General features: G+C 38.9%; 1 protein-coding gene across 2 annotated transcripts in view; it reads right to left on the reverse strand.

The window, feature by feature from the left end:
• Positions 1-759: 759 nt before the first annotated feature.
• Positions 760-16,913, reverse strand: part of LOC130904773 (solute carrier organic anion transporter family member 4A1-like) — a 29,517-nt gene continuing 13,363 nt past the window's right edge. The window contains exons 5-12 of one of the 2 annotated variants that reach the window (XM_057817792.1): positions 12,865-12,976; positions 11,483-11,637; positions 10,578-10,842; positions 10,016-10,178; positions 8,166-8,344; positions 7,946-8,010; positions 3,194-3,342; positions 760-1,222 (exon numbers count right to left, since the gene is read on the reverse strand). In XM_057817792.1, coding sequence (XP_057673775.1) covers positions 1,055-1,222; positions 3,194-3,342; positions 7,946-8,010; positions 8,166-8,344; positions 10,016-10,178; positions 10,578-10,842; positions 11,483-11,637; positions 12,865-12,976 — 1,256 coding nt within the window. In that variant the 3' untranslated portion in view covers positions 760-1,054. Of the gene's footprint in view, positions 1,223-3,193; positions 3,343-7,945; positions 8,011-8,165; positions 8,345-10,015; positions 10,182-10,577; positions 10,843-11,482; positions 11,638-12,864; positions 12,977-16,913 lie in introns of both variants that reach the window. The other variant, XM_057817784.1, reaches the window with a different exon arrangement.

The following is a 16,913-nucleotide window of genomic DNA, read 5'->3' on the forward strand; positions in this document are numbered from 1 at the left end:
TCTCCTCTCCGGGTCTCTCGGAATCTGGTAGAACTTCAAGTCTCTCCGTCTATCTTCTCTGTTATTGCAACCGACCGCCACACACGCCTTCACCATTTTGATTATTAATGTTAACGAGCAGAAAAACACGCCGTAAATAGGAGGAATGTACGTAGCCGTAACAGGTAAACACGATGTGTTGACGGACAATTGGGCGGCACCAGTCAGGAGGGCGGAGTTGTGACGTCACGTGGGTAGGGTCTATATTTGTAGAGAGCAATTAAGAAAGTTGTTCTATCTTCTGGCACTGAGGCATAGACAAAATGAGCAAGGTAAATTTTCAATTTAAAGAATGTAAACTAACTAGATATTAACAGTCATTTAACTTTGTCGGCCATCATGCATTCTTTTTAACTCAGTCTGGTTCTGTTTAGTACTTTTCAGTATGGGTGTCAATTTTAGCTACTTCTTAATTGGGACGGATTGTTTTAAATTTTTAGGATTCTTTCATCCTTAAAGGTTTTAAAGACTATATTTGACTCATGGGTGGGTGGCAATCACATTTATGCTGCTGATGCCACCATCAAAATAAAATATTCTTATAGCATTATAATCTGACTGAATAAAGATTTTAAAAGGATTACGATAACTCCAGAAGCGACTTAATCCTCTGCAGTCCAACCATGTCCTCAGAAATCGACCTTCCCACTGGAATGTTTCCCAATTGGCCCACATTCCTGGCGTCTAGGTCTAAAGAAATCATACAACACTGAAACAATATTTGGTGGCGGAAATGCATTTTAACATTTGGTAACAGCAAAGGCAATATGTTTAGAGATGGACTTCACTTTCATTCTTCTCAACATTCATGCATTCTTCATGCTTTACATTAGGAAATTGGTGTCTAAGTGATTTTAGTTAATTTCCCTTTACTCGATCGCCCCTTTGAAGGTGATGTTGATGTCAAACTGTAAAGGAAGAACCGAGAGTGTTTTGGAGGGGATCTCCCTATGACTAAGAGAAGGCTGGAGGTATCCAAGAAGCACCGAGAATCAGCAGATGAAGGTCTCTGTTGTCAAAACCTGGCATGCGGGTTGACGATGACAACGTCTGTAGCCAGGTCGACGGGAAAGTCGCTCTTGTCACAGGTTTCGTGGTCACTACTTCCATTGCTGCTTTGAGGCGACTCTGGAGGAGGCTGGTACAGGATGCTGGCCAGCATGAAGAAGATTACCCCCAAAAACTAGGATGAACAAATACCAGTTAAGGGTAAGATTTGAAGTCTACTAAGCAACCTTTCAATTGCTACTGCTTTGTAAATAAGCAATGTGTGGGTGTGGCAGTAGGTAAATATTATGACATACAATGCTGACCAAAAGTATTGGCTCCCCTAAAATTCTGTCAGATAATGCTCAATTTCTCCCAGAAAATGATTGCAATTACAAATGCTTTGGTAGTAATATCTTCATTTATTTAGTTTGCAATGAAAAAAACACAAAAGAGAATGTAAAAAAAAAAAAAAAAATCATTATCATTTTACATAAAACTCCAAAAATGGGCCGGACAAAAGTATTGGCACCCTCAGCCTAATACTTGGTAGCACAACATTTAGACAAAATAACCGCGAACAACCGCTTCCGTTGTCCATCAATGAAATTCTTACAATTCTCTGCTGAAATTTTAGACCATTCTTCTTTGGCCAACTGCTCCAGGTCTCTGAGATTTGAAGGGTGCCTTCTCCAAACTGCCGTTTTCAGGTCTCTCCACATGTGTTCTATGGGATTCAGGTCTGGACGCAATGCAGGCCACTTTAGAAGTCTCCAGTGCTTTCTCTCAAACCATTTTCTAGTGCTTTTTGAATTGTGTTTTGGGTCATTGTCCTGCTGGAAGATCCATGACGTCTGAGGGAGATCAAGCTTTCTCACACTAGGCCCTATATTATGCTGCAAAATTTGTTGGTAGTCTTAAGACTTCATAATGCCATGCACACGGTCAAGCAGTCCAGTGCCAGAAGGAGCAAAGCAACCCCAAAACATCAGGGAACATCCGCCAATTTTGACTGGGGACTGTGTTCTTTTCTTTGAAGGCCTTGTTTTTTTCCCTGTATATTTATGTTGATGCCTGTTCCCCAAAAGCTCTACTTTTGTCTCATCTGACCAGAGAACACTCTTCCAAAACGTTTTTGGCTTTCTCAAGTAAGTTTCGGCAAACTCCAGCCAGGCTTTTTTATGTCTCTGAGTCAGAAGTGGGGTATTCCGGGGTATCCTACAATAGAGTTCCTTTTCATTCAGACGCCGACGGATAGTACGGGTTGATGCTGTTGTACCCTCGGACTGCAGGATAGCTTGAACTTGTTTGGATATTAGTTGCGGTTCTTTAGCCACCATCTTCACAATCTTTTGTTGAAATTTCTCGTCCATTTTTTTTTTCCGTCCACATCTAGGGAGGTTAGCCACAGTGCCATGGGCTTTACACTTATTGATGACACTGTGCACAGTAGACACAGGAACATTCAGGTGTTTGGAGATGGACTTGAAGCCTTGAGATTGCCTATGTTTCCTCACAATTTTGCTTCTCAAGTCCTTAGACAGTTCTTTGGTCTTCTTTCTTTTCTCCATGCTCAATGTGGTACACACATGGACACAGGGCAGAGGTTGAGTTAGCTTTAATCCATTTTAACTGGCTGCAAGTGTGATTTAGTTACTGCCACCCCCTCTTATGTGCCACAGGTAAGTAACAGGTGCTGTTAATTACACAAATTAAAAGCATCACATGATTTTTCAAAGGGTGCAAATACTTTTGTCCGGCCCATTTTTGGAGTTTTGTGTAAAATGATAATGACTTAATTTTTTTTACATCCTCTTTTGTGTTTTTTATTGCAAACAAAATAATGAAGAATTACTACCAAAGCATTTGTAATTGAAATCATTTTTGGGGAGAAATTGAGCATTATCTGACAGAACTGCAGGGGTGCCAATACTTTTGGACAGTACTGTATACTCTTATGTCCTTTAAAAAAGACCAAAGAGCGTCCCTGCGTTTGGTCCCCTTTTTGCCACCATTAATATAAAGACCCACAAATCACAGGATGCAAAATGACATTATTTTAACTAGACAATGTCCATTTGGCCAGTTGAGCCTCAGAATTGGACAAAAACAATATATACAGCCCCTTCAGTGTTCAGGTTTCGATGAGGTCTTCATGTATGTCTACCTTATATATGACTCCAGCAAGGAGTGTGTATTGGCTCATGGCAGAGTTTTGATAGAGGTAGCAGGAGCCCTGCTCCCCACACTGATCCTGCCACAGCAAGCAGGAAATGTCAATCATGGATCCAAATGCAATGCGTCCCGGGATGACACCTGTGAGGGAACAGCAAATGACAATTGAAATCACGTCAAATGAACAAAACTACAATGCTGTTAGCCTAATAGCAAAATAGCCAAGTCATTTTTGGGCCAAATTGAGATTTCTGCATGAATGTTACTCTCTGACCACTGCTGCATCATCTTGCCTTTAGCAAGCAATCAGAACGAATCAGAACAAATCAGAATCTCTTTGATTTATCTGGTAAACTAGTCAATATGTTTAATAATTAAAAAAAAAAAAAAAGCCATTTCAATTTCATTTCATTTTTGCAATTAGCTATTTTAAATTGGTTAATGTTTAGCAAATAAAAGAACTTTGTTATGAACAAGCAAATGAAAGTAAAACTTTCACCAATTTAATGAAATGGAAGTAAAACTACTTAGTTAAAGTAGAAATATATAGAACTGTTATGAATAAGCAATAGTGTGCTATTACAGGCTGAATGCTGCACTCTACTGGCTAATTTTTAACCTGCAGGCATAATAAGTTCGCATTCAATTAATAAGCCCTGACACGCACAAAATATAAATAAAAAAATAAAAATAAATCAGGGCCCATGTTATATAGATATCAAATTTCAACGTGATCAGTTCACGAATAACAGAGGAGAAGGACTTCAAAGTTAGTGTCCACAAGAAGAACAACTACCTGAGTGGCGACTTGGAAGGCCTTCAGCCAATAACAGTTATACCCACGCACATACACAATGATCGACTTGAGCACAGGTGTATGTGATAATGAGTATTGATGACTTCATGAGAAAGGGTGGGCAATCTGGAATACTTGCTTTGATTGGCTAAAATAGTACTGGCATTGATAAAAAGTCTGCACGAATGCCGGACGGCCACTTCCTGGAAATAATAGCTTTTATTTACGTTTTTCCCACTATTACAAAAAAAATGAAATCCTGTTTTTTCAATTTGTTAAAAAAAAATATTTCCACTGGGATGCACATGATAAAGGTGATGTCCTTCCCTTTAAGGATGTGCCTTAGGCTAGGTTCATACCGCAGGTCTTAATGCACAAATCTGATTTTTTGTTATATGTTTTTTGGGCGTGCCCGTTCAGACTGCCTTTGTCCAGTGAGCCCATTCAACTATTAAGCATTTCGTAGTCCGACACGTGCTGAGCAAGAAGTCCCGCATGTGCAGAAGCATCAAAACAAATAACTACACATGCTGGCTGTCATCCGTCATTCCAGGGAGAGCATGTTTTGATTTCCAAAAAGAAGACACAAATAACAGAGATAAATAATCCCCGTTTAGGCTTATATTCAAAGTTTATATGGATCGATAGCATGCACGCACTGTCCATGCATGTCACACACACATACAGACAGTTTCCCCCGACTCTCGGCCGTGTAAGCATTCTTGAAATATTGCTAATATGGAGCAGAGAGAAAACCGAGCATTCTCAGGCTTATCCTCAATCAGGCCCGGAGTGACTAATCGGGAGCTTCTGGACGATTCCAGAAGGGCCGGCTGGCCAGATGGGCCGGTCCGGGTTTTATTAAAAAAAAAAAAAAAAATTACACTGTTATCATTTTTTGTTTGGTATTTATTTATGACAGTGCCACTGAGTATAACTTACATTCTGTTACCGCTGTCCCTGTGGGCCGTCTTAAAAAAAAAAAAAAAAAAAAACTATTATTTTTTTTCCCAGACTCATCCTCACGTGTGCAGACGAAAAATACAGCATGCAGCTCCGCCCCCTAATTGTAGTCTGTATTGAGCCAAATTAGCTGCTATCTCGGTGCTCGGATGGATAAAAAGAGCAAGGGTGGCGCTGAAAATTAAGAATTAAAAAGAGAAAATCACTCGTGAAAGAATCGGCAAAATGCGCGAAAATAGCTAATTTTTTTCATGCAACGACCTTGCGGCCTCAAACTACAGAGGATTACAACGAAAGTGGTAAGGCCGGATGGCGAATAAAATGCAACTTGCACGGTGCAAGTTGCACCGTGTGATACGACAATATGTAATTGTGGAAACTTTGGCTTCTTGTAGCACCTCACAAGGGATATGTAGCAGCAAGCATTAGCCATAATGAACACACCACAGGTGCAGAGCTGGAAGGTAGGATTGCCATGTCGTTCAGCGAGTGAACATTAGAATGAATATATTCAATTACGTGGCGTTTTTAAAGTGGAAATGGAAAATGGATAATAGTATCATTAGAAGTTGTTACAATGTGCAATACGTATTCTTTATTTTTCATATTGTTATGTTGCTATGTTTGTTTTATCTGTAAGCACTCATTTTGTTAATATTTGATGTTGCAGAAAAGGTCTTATTTATTCATTTATTTTAGGGCTGTCAAAATTAACGCGTTAACGGGCGGTAATTAATTTTTTAAATGAATCACGTTAAAATATTTGACGCAATTAACGCACATGCCCTGCTCAGACAGATTTAAATGACAGTACAATGACATGCCCACTTGTTAATTGTGTTTTATGGAGTTTTGCCGCCCTCCGCTGGCGCTTGGGTGCGACTGATTTTATAGGCTTCAGCACCCATGAGCATTGTGTAAGTAATTATTGACATCAACAATGGCGGGCTACTAGTTTATTTTTTGATTGAAAATTTTAATTAAGAGGGGTTTTAATATAAAATTTCTATAACTTGTACTAACATTTATCTTTTAAGAACTACAAGTCTTTCTATCCATGGATTGCTTTAACAGAATGTTAATACTGTTAATGCCATCTTGTTGATTTATTGTTATAATAAACAAATACAGTCCTTATGTACCTTATGTTGAATGTATATATCCATCTTGTGTCTTATCTTTCCATACCAACAATAATTTACAGAAAACTATGGCATATTTTATAGATGGTTTGAATTGCGATTAATTACGATTAATTTTCAAGCTGTAATTAACTCGATCAAAAATTTTAATCGTTTGACAGGCCTAATTTATTTTCCAAATGTATCATTTAATATAGTTTTTTTTAAAATCCATTTTTAAATTTGTTCAAAATATGTTGTGTTGCACTTGTTAAAATAAAGCCACCTTGTTAAACAACCATTACCTGCACTGAATTGGAATACACAGAATTATAGTACACGGCTTTAGAGAACACTGAACTTAACACGTCTATGCATAATGACATAATTTTAAATGAGTGGGCCGGTCTGAGGCATGAAATTCCAGGGCCGAAAATGAGTCCCACTCCGGCCCTGTCCTCAATCCATTTTAATTTTTTTAGGACTGTTGCCAAGCCTGACCCTTCCCCAAAAGCAGTGTTCAAGGCAGGCTTGGCTCTAATAACGCAAAGCTGCACCGCTACAGTAGCGCCCCGTCTTTCTCGCTCTTTGATGACGTAATTGCTGCATGAATTCCGATTTGGAAGACTTGACAGTTCGGACCGCCGCGACATATTGGATAAATGTGGCCCGGATCGGATTTAAACCACAAACGAAAGTGATCCTGATCGGATTTGAAATGGTCCACTTCTATGCGACTTGTCCTGTTCAGACCGTCAAGTTAATGCCTCACTCGAGTCAGAAAAACATGAAAAAATCAGATTTGTGCATTAAGACCTGCAGTATGAACCTAGCCTAAGTGGCTCCCAACACCATTAAAACTTAACACATGCAGGTTTACTACGCCATAGATTTCAGAATGATATTGATGGGTCAGATTCGACCTTCAGTGCACCACGCCTTCAAGTAGGGGGCCATCCCACAATCTGCTTCAGTTATTCGTAGTCGGTCACAGCGACACATGTAGCGATCCAACGCCGGATTTGTGTTGAAAAAGTACAAAAGCTGTACCGCATACAAACAGGAAGGATTGTCTCAGGAGTGATTTGTTCAAGGAATTAAGGTAATTATTTTATTTTCCGTACCATGCATGCATTTTGAAACGTGAAAAAAAATCAATGGGAGGAATTAGCCGCTACAACATCAACATTACGTTACAATATTTACGTAAAATGCTACCAGCACGTTTTTTTGCTTATAACCAAGAATCAAGACTCTTTTACGTCCATATCTATAAAGAATTCATGGATTTATTTATTCACAAGAATTTTCCTGGAAAAAGCTTTGTTTACTATGGCGGACGCTAATTTCCTTACTGACCAGCCTCATAGACCACAATATTTACGTAAAATAAATGCTACCTGCACGTTTTTTTTGCCTTTAACCAAGAATCGAGACTGTTTTACGTCAATAACTATATAGAATTCAGGGATTTAAGCATTTATTCACAAGAATTTTCACCGGAAAAGCTTGGTTTACATATGTCATTGACTGACAGACTAGCATCGTACTTCGACATACTGTATTTACGTAAAATAAATACTAACTGCACTTTTTTTTGCTTTTAACCAAGAATCGAGACTGTTTTATGTCCATATCTATAATGAATTCAGGGATTTAAGCATTTATTCACAAGAATTTTCAAAGACAAAAGCTCTTTGTTATTCACGCCGACAATGCAGGCCCCCAATAATCGGCACCGTGTCCAGTCAATATCATTATGAAGTCTATGATTATGCGCTCATTAGATGTTAAGAAAATCCCTTTAATTTTCTCTACACTGTGGTTCCTTTGGCGTCAAAGTGACAGTATACATGACACTTACCTAATGTGCGCACCACAATCCACTGGATGCCAAGTCCAAAGGATCTCTGACTGTCTGGCATGCACCTAAAAAAGTACAGTATTTATAAATATTACACAGACTTGGTAGCATGATGTAGTAAATGAATACTTCAATCAAAAGAGAGAATTCTGACTCTTGTCAAGGCAAAATATATGACACAAAAGTTTCTTGGCAAACATGCTACATTTGACAACCTCACCTGAGTGTGGCAGTGAGCGCCGGGATGCTACAGAGGAAGGTGAAGAGGATGAGGATGAAGAGGAATGATAGGAAGGCTGGCATATGGTGACAGGTGGTACTACACTTTCCTGCTGTAGCAATTCCATTCTGGTCCAAGGAGACGTTCTTTACATCCACACAGCTGCACTCAGAGTAAACCTACAAACACCCCACAGGATATGATGTAACACACTGGCTGTCTCATCCTTACCCTCCCATTTTTTGCATTCTATCCATCTATTCTCCCTCTTGCTAATTTTGTTTAGAGTTAGCTTTAATGATCTCATGAGTGTCTCGTAAAACAACACCAGACCAAATTGGTTCACTTTACGAGCCAAAATCTTTATTTGACAATTATGAATGTCACAAATAAAATAACTTTACCCATCAGAACTTTTTCAAATATTATCTCTAAGAAGCAATTAAAACTTGTGTAGCAAATCTGTTATGTGAATCGACTGTTTCGCTGTTGTGATCCCTGAGGGGATATAGCCGAATGGGTGCATGGATGGATGCTGGGGACGCAATTTATTATTCTCAGGTGCGACTCATGTATATCTTCACACTGACAGCCATGGGAAGAGCATTCTGGGCTTGCCCTCAACCACTTGGATAGTTGGTGGATTTATTCGGAAGTGATACTGTAGATGAAGACTTTAATGTACTTGATAGTAATTTGGAATAAATTAATATTTGGTAAACAAGCTATGCTGTGTTGTTTAGGCTATAGTTATTTAAGTAACTAATAACTATTGATGGCTTACATCAGTGCTTCTCAATTATTTTCTGTTATGCCCCTAAAGTGCATCAATTTGCCTGAATTTAAAAAAGGCACATTGCTCAATTTTTTGACCATTTGATACTGAAAAAAAAAAAAGAAAAAAAAAATTAATAAATAACAATAAATTCAAATTGATTAGCAACATTGAACTCATGAGGACAATATGTTAAACAAATTGACCGAAAAAAACAAAACAAAAATTAATCAAACAAAATCGACAGTGTCATTGAACAGAGGGACAGTATTTATTTTTGCTGCAGGCAGTATCACCTCCTTTGCTATAGTGTGGGGTTATTTTGCACTAAGCAACTATGCTATCTTATATGAAACAGTGCACACTGGTTTACTGATGTAACACTGACAAAGCGGGACCATTGTTGGCAATACTCGGCACGTTTTCACGGAAAAAAATATCAAGCAGCTTATCAATGTAATTGGGGTCTAATGTCTTTAAGTGTTAAGTGACGTCTTAATTGATTTGGCTTCCTGCTGTCCGCAGCAAACATTTTTAGACACAGGAAACAGACTGGTCTTTACTCATGTCCAGCTGTATTAAAAGTCAAATCTAAACGCGACATACACTTCGTCACAATTCCTCGTCTTAGCTCTTCATATTTCCAGTGATCTTTGCTGTGTGCTCTTTTTTGGTTCAAAAAAGACTGCGCATACTCTGAAAATGAGCGCGTCACTGCCACCCACTGAGTGGATGTGAAATTTATTTTATTATAGCGTGGCAAAAAGTTGTTCCCTGAGGTCACATGCGCCACAGCCGACATCGCCCTTGGCCTATTTGAGAAGTACTGGCTTACACTCTCTGCGTACACTCTTTTCCATTTTATTGGTATTACTATAACGCACAATGTTCGTACTTGTTCTCTACTGAAATTACCCCCAAAATATGACTTAGAATCCAGTGTGACTTTTATGTTTTTTTCCTCTTCAGTGTACTTTCCTGTCCTAAAAAGGACAAGTGTTGCAGAGAATTGATGGATACTTTAAATGAAACTTTAAGAAACACCGGAAACTTCACTAAAATTGGTGTGCTGTACCTTTTTGCCTGTAGCGTTTTCTGTGTGGTTGATGGAGGTGCAACCAGCATGACAGGGGGAATAATACATGATGTTATCAGAACCACACACTGGGTTGTATAGCTCCTCGACACAGCCACAACCTGCATTACAGCCCACTATTAAGCCCTCTGGTACAGAAGAGCTGCTGAAAGAATCACAAAAGGAAGAAATTAATTTTTGCTTCCATTTATTCTGTCTGGGTGAAGTGTAAAGGGGGGAAAAATAAGACTAGCTTTACGAGGAACTAGGGGAACACCCTGAACTGGTTGCTATCCAATCGCAGAGTAGCCATAGACAAACAATCTGTCACTCAGAGGAGAATCTGGGGTGTTCAATCATCTTAGAATGCATGTTTTTGGGATGCAGGAGGAAACTGGAGAAAACCCACGCAGGTACGGGGAAATCATGCAAACTCCACACAGGAGGGCTAGAGCCTTGGATCGAACCCTTGATGTCAGAACTGTGAGGCGTCGTGCTAACCATCCCAACCCTTGCTGTCACATACCACGCAATTTTAACAAATTACAAAGTAGATGTTTACCTGTTTCCTGGACCCAGACGATTGGGTTGGTCATAAAGCTGTTTGAACTGGTCCATCGGGCTCTTGAGAGCAGACTGATAAGGAGCAGTGATGCCGGCCAAGGGTGGATTGGGGCAGTGGAAGAGAAAGATGAAGATGGCGATCAGACTGACTATGGCGCAGATCATGCAGAAACGAATGATGCCTCGGCAGCGGAGGTTCAGTTTCTTTACGATATAGCCCCCGAAGAAGGTGCCCCCGCCTCCTGCGGGGACCACCATGAAGCCTGGAAATATTAACAGGGGAGAAAAAAAGAACAGTCCTAAAATAGCTCACATCCGTAAAATGAATGACAATGCCATTCCCATTACCCTCATTTATTGGCTATTGAACCGTAAATGAAGTACAGTACATGGTTTTGCTTTTAGATAGTCGAGGAACTTTTCTTCAGAGATGACAAACCCTTGAAAGACCATGCTTACTGCATTAGACCATATAGACTAATGCAATGTGCAGTATTGCACGTTTGATTTAATGCGCACCAAATGCCACAGAATGTGACCCAACTTGGAATGACAGTGATATGCCAGGACATGCATGCATATGCTTCCTGTTCCATGCCCACTGAGGTTTTACTATTGCTGACAAGTTTTTTAGTCTGTCCCTCACTAAGTGTAGAAGGCAGAGAAAAAGCCCTAAACAACAGACCGTAAGGCTAAACCTGAACGATGACAGAAGGAGAAGGCAGAACAGAGCACTAAGTGAAGGACTCGTCACGAGTCACAGTTCACATGTACGGCAACTTTTTGATGCTTAAAAAAAAAAAATCACACAAGGGTGGCATACAGGTAAAATTCCCTTTTTGCATTTTCACTGGTGTAAACAGAATCAATCCCCTAATCCTCAAATGTTTCTTGGTCACTCACCAAACCATGTGGCAGCTTCAGATGCACTGAAACTGAATTGAGACTCCAAGAATTTTGGACCAAATGTAGAGATGCCAGCAATGAGGGTGGCCTCTGTAGCACCAGCCAAGCACAAAAACAAGAAGGTGGGATTCTTTAGGAGAAGTAGTACAGATCTACAAAAAAGGAAAAATTGAATATATTGAAAACCACCATATTGTTTGAGAAATGTTTGTTAACTGGATGGACGATTAAGGCCCAGCTCTGTGAATGAACTATTTTGATTAAACCCTGCTGCTCTAATACCAACTGCTCTGAGTCATTCTCAGTATACATTGGTATGGCACAACATTGAAAGACGTGATGTTATATAATGCACCCTGATTAATCACAGTGGATTATCTGAAATAAAGTTAAACCTTGAAACTTGTGAAACTGGAAATGTTTTAATGCAAAGACCTTTTCTCAAACAATCAGATATAAAATTTATGATATTTCTTGTTGAAGGTTCATGTTTTAATTATTGTATACGGCCCACCTTCAATTAAAGGCCTATTTGAAAACTGTTTTCAGACATAGGGCACAATGCATTATAAGGCGCGGTAGTAGTAGTTGTTGGGGTTGCATTATGCATCCACTAGATGAAGCTACGTTAAAGGGAATGTCATGCCATGATTAACTAATATTGATCCATATATAAGGTGCATCGGATTATAAGGCGCACTATCGGCTCCTGAGAAAATTGAAGGCTTTTAGGTGCGCCTTATAGTGCGGAAAATATGGATAATAGTTAAAAAAGAATCAGCTCTGCATCAAACAGCATTTTATAACTGTGCAATGGGATAGCTGTCAAAAACGCTAAAGCACAGCACTACCGGTATATTATAGCATAGCCTGAAATTAGAATGGTAGTTCATCTATTCACAAGAAGAAGAAAAAACAAGTATTTTAGTAAGTTGCGATTAACAACTGTAATGGGAGTAGAGCACTGAATTTTATCAAAATTGAATGCTAAAAAAGAGGGCACCAGACTATTTTGGCTCCAAACCACGTGAAACCTTGATTTAAAAAAATGAAAAATAATTCCTCCAACAAAAATAGGTAAACTAATAACAGTACCTCATGCTGTAGTTGTGCTTTGTTCTACTTTTGTATACAGTTTTAGTTTAAGCTACGATCAGTGGTTCAAGATGCTGTTTAATTTTTATTTAATTGTATGGAGTGGTAATTTGTTTGTCAAAAGGTTCGTCAGTAAGGCAAGCAAAAATATTTTGAGCTTCAGCCTCTGTAATTTTTTTTTATAGATTTGCATCAAAATTTCTTACATTTAGGAAATGGGCTGAGCAACTTCCATATGTTGACTTGAACAGTTCCATACAACTGCAGAGCGACGCATCACTTACTTTGGCATGTCCTTCACAGATTTGCCAAACTGAGGGTCAGAAGCTGTGGTATGACTGCCATCTTTGAGCTGGTGGGCTTCAGACACGCGCATGGCCTTATGCTCCTGAGAACCTGAAATCAATTAATGAACATGAATGGCAAAATAAATAATATTTTTAAAAAGCAACAAAAGTAAAGTACAGTGCGCGCTGTTGTGACGTCACACGGCGAACTTTAAAGTTCAGGTTTTTTGCGCGTCCGGTCTGTACGGTCCAGTGCATAACCATCATTTGGGCTGTCAGATTGATGATCCCCGCTGCATACGGCGCACATACAGTACTGTGCAAAACACCTGCCTAAAACGTTTGCACAGTACTGTATATTTTTATTAAATTATGTATATACAGGATATACTGTATGTATATATTTTCCCAAAGTGGAAGCTTCCATGATCCTAATAAATTTAATAATTAAAAATATATATATACAGTACTGTGCAAAAGTTTTAGGCAGGTGTCCTCCCTAAAACTTTTGCACAGTACTGTATGTTCAGCAGGCGTGATTACTATGCGGATCTGGCAAGCTAAAATTCTGAAATATGATGCAATTCTGGTGGTATAGGAGGGCAAATCCTACTGCTTGTTCTTGAAGTGTAACCTGGTTTTGTTGTTGTTCCTGCTGGCCTGTCATAAGTAGATAGGACAGCTCACACGTCACATAATTATGTGAATTTGATACATTTATTACTGGATCTATATAACTACTCGTCTGTAATTACTGATAATTACAATGACTAGAATGACTGGAGAAAGAAAGCTTCTGAGTGAACTCACAGTGTTAGACAAAGGCTTACCAATCCTCCTTTCGCGAGGTGTCGATGCGCCAATCGGCGTCATCACCACTGTCTGCTGTGCCGAGTAAATGGGCGTCATCTAACTCACGCCTCAGGTCATACATGTAAGGATTAGAGTTTAGATAATCTTCCCTGGGAGCCCTCGTCATTGCTAACGTCACGAAAAAGCGATCCTGAACAGGTACTTTCGCTGGAAATATCACTATCGCTGGTGCTGCTATGGATAAAGTCTGCCATGTCTTCTGATGCCTTCTGAAAATGACGTCACACTTCCGAGTTTGGGAAGGCAGTAGGCCTGAACGGTATTCGAAAAAATGATTGTTGTGATTTTTTGGGGGTTTGCAATATATTGCGATATTATATTGCGATGTTAAAAAAAAAATATATTTTTTTTTAAAAAGAAATTTTCACTTGATGACTTAAATAGCTGTTTGGAAAGACTTTGGATTTCTTACCATCACCACAGTGCACAGTGATCCCTCGTTTTTCACAGTTAATTGGGACCAGAACCCGCCACAATAAGTGAAAAACCGCGAAGTAGCGCACCCCCCAATTTTTTTTTTTGTGTGTGTGTTTTTTGTGCTCAATGTTTTTATTCAGATTTAGCATTGGAAAGAGTATAAGACATGTTTTTTCTCACTTTTTTCCCCAAAGAGATTTAAAAAACGTATATACAATGGTTTTTAAGCACTTCATATGTCAAAATTATGATCAGTTTTTAACATAACTGTCCAACCAAATCATTTTTGAACAAGAATAAAGTACTGTAGTATATAAATGCTTGGCTTTATTAAATGCTTCTGTTTATCTACCTTAGCTGTGACCGTTGGAGTGACATGTAGAAATTTCAAACTCCTCATGATCACTTCTGGCATTTATATGTTTCCAACGTCTCCACACACACACACGCACGCACGCACGCACGCACGCACACACACACACACACATTCAGTCCAGCACAGCTTCCTTGCAGAAACTGTTTAACAAGTTAAACGATGATTGACAGATGCCCGTGTGAAGTCTGCTTCTTTGGCCAGATCAAAGCCATTGTTAACTTTAATAAGCAAGTGCCGCAGTGACTGAGAGGAACAAAGGGCTTGGAGAAGGAGGGTGTGAGGCTGTGCGCAGAGTAGAAAGCAAGGCGTATATGGATTTAAAAAAAAACAAAAAAAACTATCAACGTGCTTGCGATGGGACTATCGCGCAAGTGCACATCGCGATGGCGATGTTTAAACGATATATCGTTCAGGCTTAGAAGGCAGTATTGACGGAGTGCTGAAAAACTAAAAAGATGCCAATTCTAACCCTGAACGATATTTCGTTAAAACATCGCCATCGCAATGTGCGCATGCGCAATAGTCCCATCGCAAGGACGTGTGCGTTTTTTTTGGTTTATTTTTTTTTTTAAATCCACAAACTTTTGATTTGCTTCATGCGCTCCGCACAGCCTCCCTCCTCCGTCTCCCAGCTCTTTGACAGATGGTTGATTGATCTTGCCAGAGAACCGGACTTCACATGCACGGCATATGTCAATTATCGTTTAACTTGTTAAATAGTTGCTGCGCAAGGAAGCGTGCGCTGGAATGAATGTGTGTGTGTGTGTGTGTGTGTGTGTGCGCAGCCAGACATGTTGTGTCGCGGCAATAAACGCCAGACGTGATCTTGAATTTGTAATTTCTACATGTCACTCTAGGAGTCACAGTCAAGGTAGGTAAACAGAAGAATTTAATAAAGCCAAGCATTTTTCTTCTACAGTGCTTTATTCTTGTTTAAAAATGATTCAGTGGGACAGTTATGTTTAAAACTGATCATAATTATTAAATTTGAAGTGCTTAAAAATCATTTATTAAAATATATATATACATTTTTATAAATCATACTTTGGGAAAAAAAAAAGTAAAAAAAAAACCTGTCTTATATGTATCTCTTTTCAATGCTAAATCTGAATAAATACATTGAACACACACCACGACTGGGCTACTTTGGGGTTTTTCACTTATCGGGGCGGGTTCTGGTCCCCATTAACTGCGAAAAACAAGGGATCACTGAACACTGTGGTCACGGTGAATCATCCAAAGTCTTTCCAAACAGCTTTTCAAGTCATCTAGTGAAAATGTCTCTAAAAAAATATATATATATATATATATACATATATATATATATGTACAGTATATATCTTTTTTTTAATATCGCAATATATCGCAAACCCCCAAATAATCGCAACAAAAGTTTTTTTCCAATATCTTTCAGGCCTAGCAAATTCTTCTCCCAGTTACGCGTTAGAAATGACGTAGTCGTTTCAATTAACTCGTCCAAAGTTTAAATTTGTCAAATTACACCAAAATCTGGCAAACTCTTCATCTGCCCTTGAAGAGTTCAACTATTTTCTTACACACTTATTCACAAAGAGGTGAACCTTGTCCCATCTTTGCTTGTGAATGACTGAGCAACTTTTATAGACAATCATGTTTACCGGTGGGTTGTTAGGAACAGGTGTTTGAAGAGCATTTCTCAAATACAGTGGTACCTCTACATACGAAGTTAATTCGTTCCATGAACTTGATTGTAAGTCAAAATGGTCGTATGTCGAGCAGGATTTTCCCATAAGAATACATTATAATTCCACTAATTTGTTCCACAGCCCAAAAACCTACACTACATCCTTAATAAATACTGCTGTTACTATTACAATTACAAAGAGCAAAACAAATAAATAATGAATAAAAATCAGAATAACAATAATATAATCATATCAGTAATAATGTAACGAATCGGGTTCTAATGTGGCGGACTTTTTTTACTGTACCTGAACGCACCACGGGGCTAACGTGACGGAGGGCAAGAGAGCGCTATTTTACTTTCGGTTTCAAACCTGGCGTCAACAGAAGCGGACACTAGGCGAGTTGATGGAATAAATTATTAAAAAACCTGACATAGCTGGTGATTTCTTTGGCGTGTTACCACAATAAGAATTGTCACTTTAACTTATACAGTAAATGGCGAGTCAAATTTTACATCAGATGTCGAAAAGATCGTGTGTCGAAGCAATCGTATGTCGAGGTACCAATGTATGTAAGCCTTTTTTGCCATGTGACCGAGCACTTTCGGATTTTGTTTCAGCCATAAAATTCTAGGTTAATGATTATTTGCTAAATGTTTAAGTTTATCAATTAAACATTCAGTATTTTGTCTCTGTTGCGTATTCAATTCAATATT

Source organism: Corythoichthys intestinalis, chromosome 2 (assembly GCF_030265065.1).
Source record: "Corythoichthys intestinalis isolate RoL2023-P3 chromosome 2, ASM3026506v1, whole genome shotgun sequence".
NCBI classification, from domain to species: Eukaryota; Metazoa; Chordata; class Actinopteri; order Syngnathiformes; family Syngnathidae; genus Corythoichthys; species Corythoichthys intestinalis.